Genomic DNA, 2,567 nt, shown 5'->3' with positions numbered 1-2,567 from the left:
TTCATTTAGGTTCTTTTGATAACGATTGCAGAAAATAGCTATCGAAACGTCAAGGTAATTTTTCAAATTAATTTCTTTTCTAATTGGAATTTTCTGCTACAGCTTGAGCCTAAGTGTGTCGCAAGATACCCTCTAGGTGATAGTTCTTGATTACTTTTCGATAAATAATTCGTTCTTATTGCGAAATAGGAGCACTATTTATCAATCTGTAATAGAAGACGTGAGGAAATTCTGTCTATTTTAAAGACAAAAATTTTTGAGGCGAAATACCCAACAAGAAGTTTGTAATAAAATAAAAAATAGGTAAATGTGATACAGTTTTACCTTTTCCTCTATTTCTCTCTCAATCTCAGCATAGCACCAATATGGTTTTCTCTTTTTCGATTTTTTCCCACTAATCCTAGTGCTTCGTTTGCGGTTTGATGAAGTCTTGATGTAAAGCAATCGTACTTTTAATTTGGGTTTTTACATGAACGTGCATTGAGTTTTTTGTCTGGTGTTTGTGCAAGTTGTTTTTTATATACGGCCCACCGTCGGATCGATCAACTTTTTTCTTGCTCTGCTGTTTATGTATCCCAATATAACAATTTCTCTATATGTGCTAATTGTTGATATTTCGTTGAAAAGTTGTTCGAAGAACTTGTCTTTGTCGGTTATGTTTACTTGAATACAGAAAATAAATAAAGGCCAAAATACGTAAAAAAATGCCTAAAGACATACATATAAAAGAGGACAAGCACATATGTATATGAAAATAATGAAGGTGTTATCCGTTAAAGTTCAAAATTAGACTACTTAGGTTCTATGTAGTGTTGGTATATTTTTGTGGAGCGAAGACGTGGAGGATCAAGGAAGGAGAAAAATTTATGAAAAAGTGAAGCCCAGTGCAAAAAAGCACTTGTGGATGAGGATCTTGTGCCTTTGCTTCCATTGGCTCCATTGCTCGAACAATCAATTGTTTAAATCGTTGCGATAAACAGTCGAGTTCCTTTGATGATTGACTACTGTAGGTACGAAGGTACGATTGAGTTTTCATGAAAAGTATGCAAAAAAGTCCGCAATTGGTTAAACTATTTTCGCCTACCCTAATAAATTTCTATCTATGTGAAACATATCGATCGATCGTTGATTGGATTTTGCATTCCAATCTGCCAAGGTCCGAACCGAAAATGCCAAAGTTTTTAAAAATTTCGTTAAGCTTAAAGCCTTAAAGTCAGATCCCACAGTTTTGCATTCGCGTCTTCTCCCTTATTCTAAGAAAAAAATTCAAATAAATCAGCACTATACGTTACATTTTATCTTCGTAGGTCCGGTAGTAGTAATACATGTATCTCGTTTGCACCGGCTGATAATGAAAGCCCTGATACGACATTTTGGGTGATTGTTTCTGACAAATTTTACACTACTGACATGCACTGAAAAAGTACTAAACTGGGAAAAGACAGTAAAAACGCACAGTGCGAGCAACATTGATAAAGCTGCTATCGCGTTTATGCAAATTTATGAAGCAGATAAGTGAAAAGCACAGGAAATAATCGACATGCGGGCGTTAAAGTTATTTGAACTGCGTACAGCGTGTTTCCAATAAACAATTTTTTTCGCTGAAAAACCATCAGTAAAAAAGCATAATCCATCCCTGATGCCGGGCAAAATATAAGCGGGAAATCAATAAAACTCGCCAAAGAACACCCATAAAGCTCAAAGCGCGGTTGTTCCACTACTCACATTTTGTCTTCCTCTAAAAAGTAATCATACTCTAAGTCCAGCATGCCTCCTCACTAATTCTAGCCTAAAATACCTAGTTATTTCGTAAATTCTAGCGATTATTAGGGGATTGCGATAACTACTTGTTAATATGACACGATAAACTGACAGGATAAGGGACGCTGGTGCGCCAGGCGTCGCGGCGCTGCTTTCCCTAATTTGCTTCTTTGGCAAAACAGAGCCGGAATTTATAGAGTTTTCTTCGGTTTGTGAGGTGAATTTGGTACGAAAACTGCAAAACAAAAATTCGTTTCTTAAACTTATAAAAGAACTAGAGGGCGATTAAAAATTGGCTAGTTGGTTCGCTGATCAAGAGTTACTGCGGCTTACTTCGAGACGATGAACTGAATCAGTTTTTCTTAACTTTAAGTTTATTTTCCAAAGATATCAGCCCTTGGAGTGCTGTTTGCTGAAGTCATTCTGAATTTGATCGAAAAAGATTCAAAGAATGCGCGAAGTTTTTCTACTATCTCGAGGTTGAAATGATCCTCCCCTAATGCTGCGCCGCCAATTTAACCAGTACAATAAGCTTATTTTTTGCGCCAATTTTGTCAAAAAATACAGTTTTGATCCCAATTACCCAATTTATTATTTTTCTGTTTGAAGGCCGGGATGGATAGCCAATACTTACTTAAGTGGAGCCTACTCATTTCAATATTTTTAACTGTATATACTTTTCAGACTGTGTTTCAATTCCAAATCAAAATTAATTCTTGGGTTTCAGTCATTTATTGTCTTTATTTATCAATTAAAATACGTTTTGGTGTATTTTTCCACCATCATCAGTTTTTCTAAAATAACAG

General features: G+C 35.6%; 1 protein-coding gene across 3 annotated transcripts in view; it reads right to left on the bottom strand.

The window, feature by feature from the left end:
* The window catches only part of LOC109535907 (PRKCA-binding protein), an 8,698-nt gene extending 6,807 nt beyond the window's left edge, over positions 1-1,891 (bottom strand). The window contains exons 1-2 of one of the 3 annotated variants that reach the window (XM_019901947.2): positions 1,726-1,873; positions 1,293-1,415 (exon numbers count right to left, since the gene is read on the bottom strand). In XM_019901947.2, the coding sequence (XP_019757506.1) occupies positions 1,293-1,372 (80 nt within the window). In that variant the 5' untranslated portion in view covers positions 1,373-1,415; positions 1,726-1,873. Of the gene's footprint in view, positions 1-1,292; positions 1,416-1,725 lie in introns of all 3 variants that reach the window. The other 2 variants (XM_019901948.2, XM_019901945.2) reach the window with 2 other exon arrangements.
* Positions 1,892-2,567: the final 676 nt, after the last annotated feature.

Source organism: Dendroctonus ponderosae, unplaced genomic scaffold (assembly GCF_020466585.1).
Source record: "Dendroctonus ponderosae isolate FM_Combo_2020 unplaced genomic scaffold, Dpon_F_20191213v2 Dpon_F_20191213_9, whole genome shotgun sequence".
In the NCBI taxonomy this organism is placed as follows: domain Eukaryota; kingdom Metazoa; phylum Arthropoda; class Insecta; order Coleoptera; family Curculionidae; genus Dendroctonus; species Dendroctonus ponderosae.
Note: the sequence above shows the minus strand (reverse complement) of the source record. Positions and strands in the feature narration are given on the sequence as shown.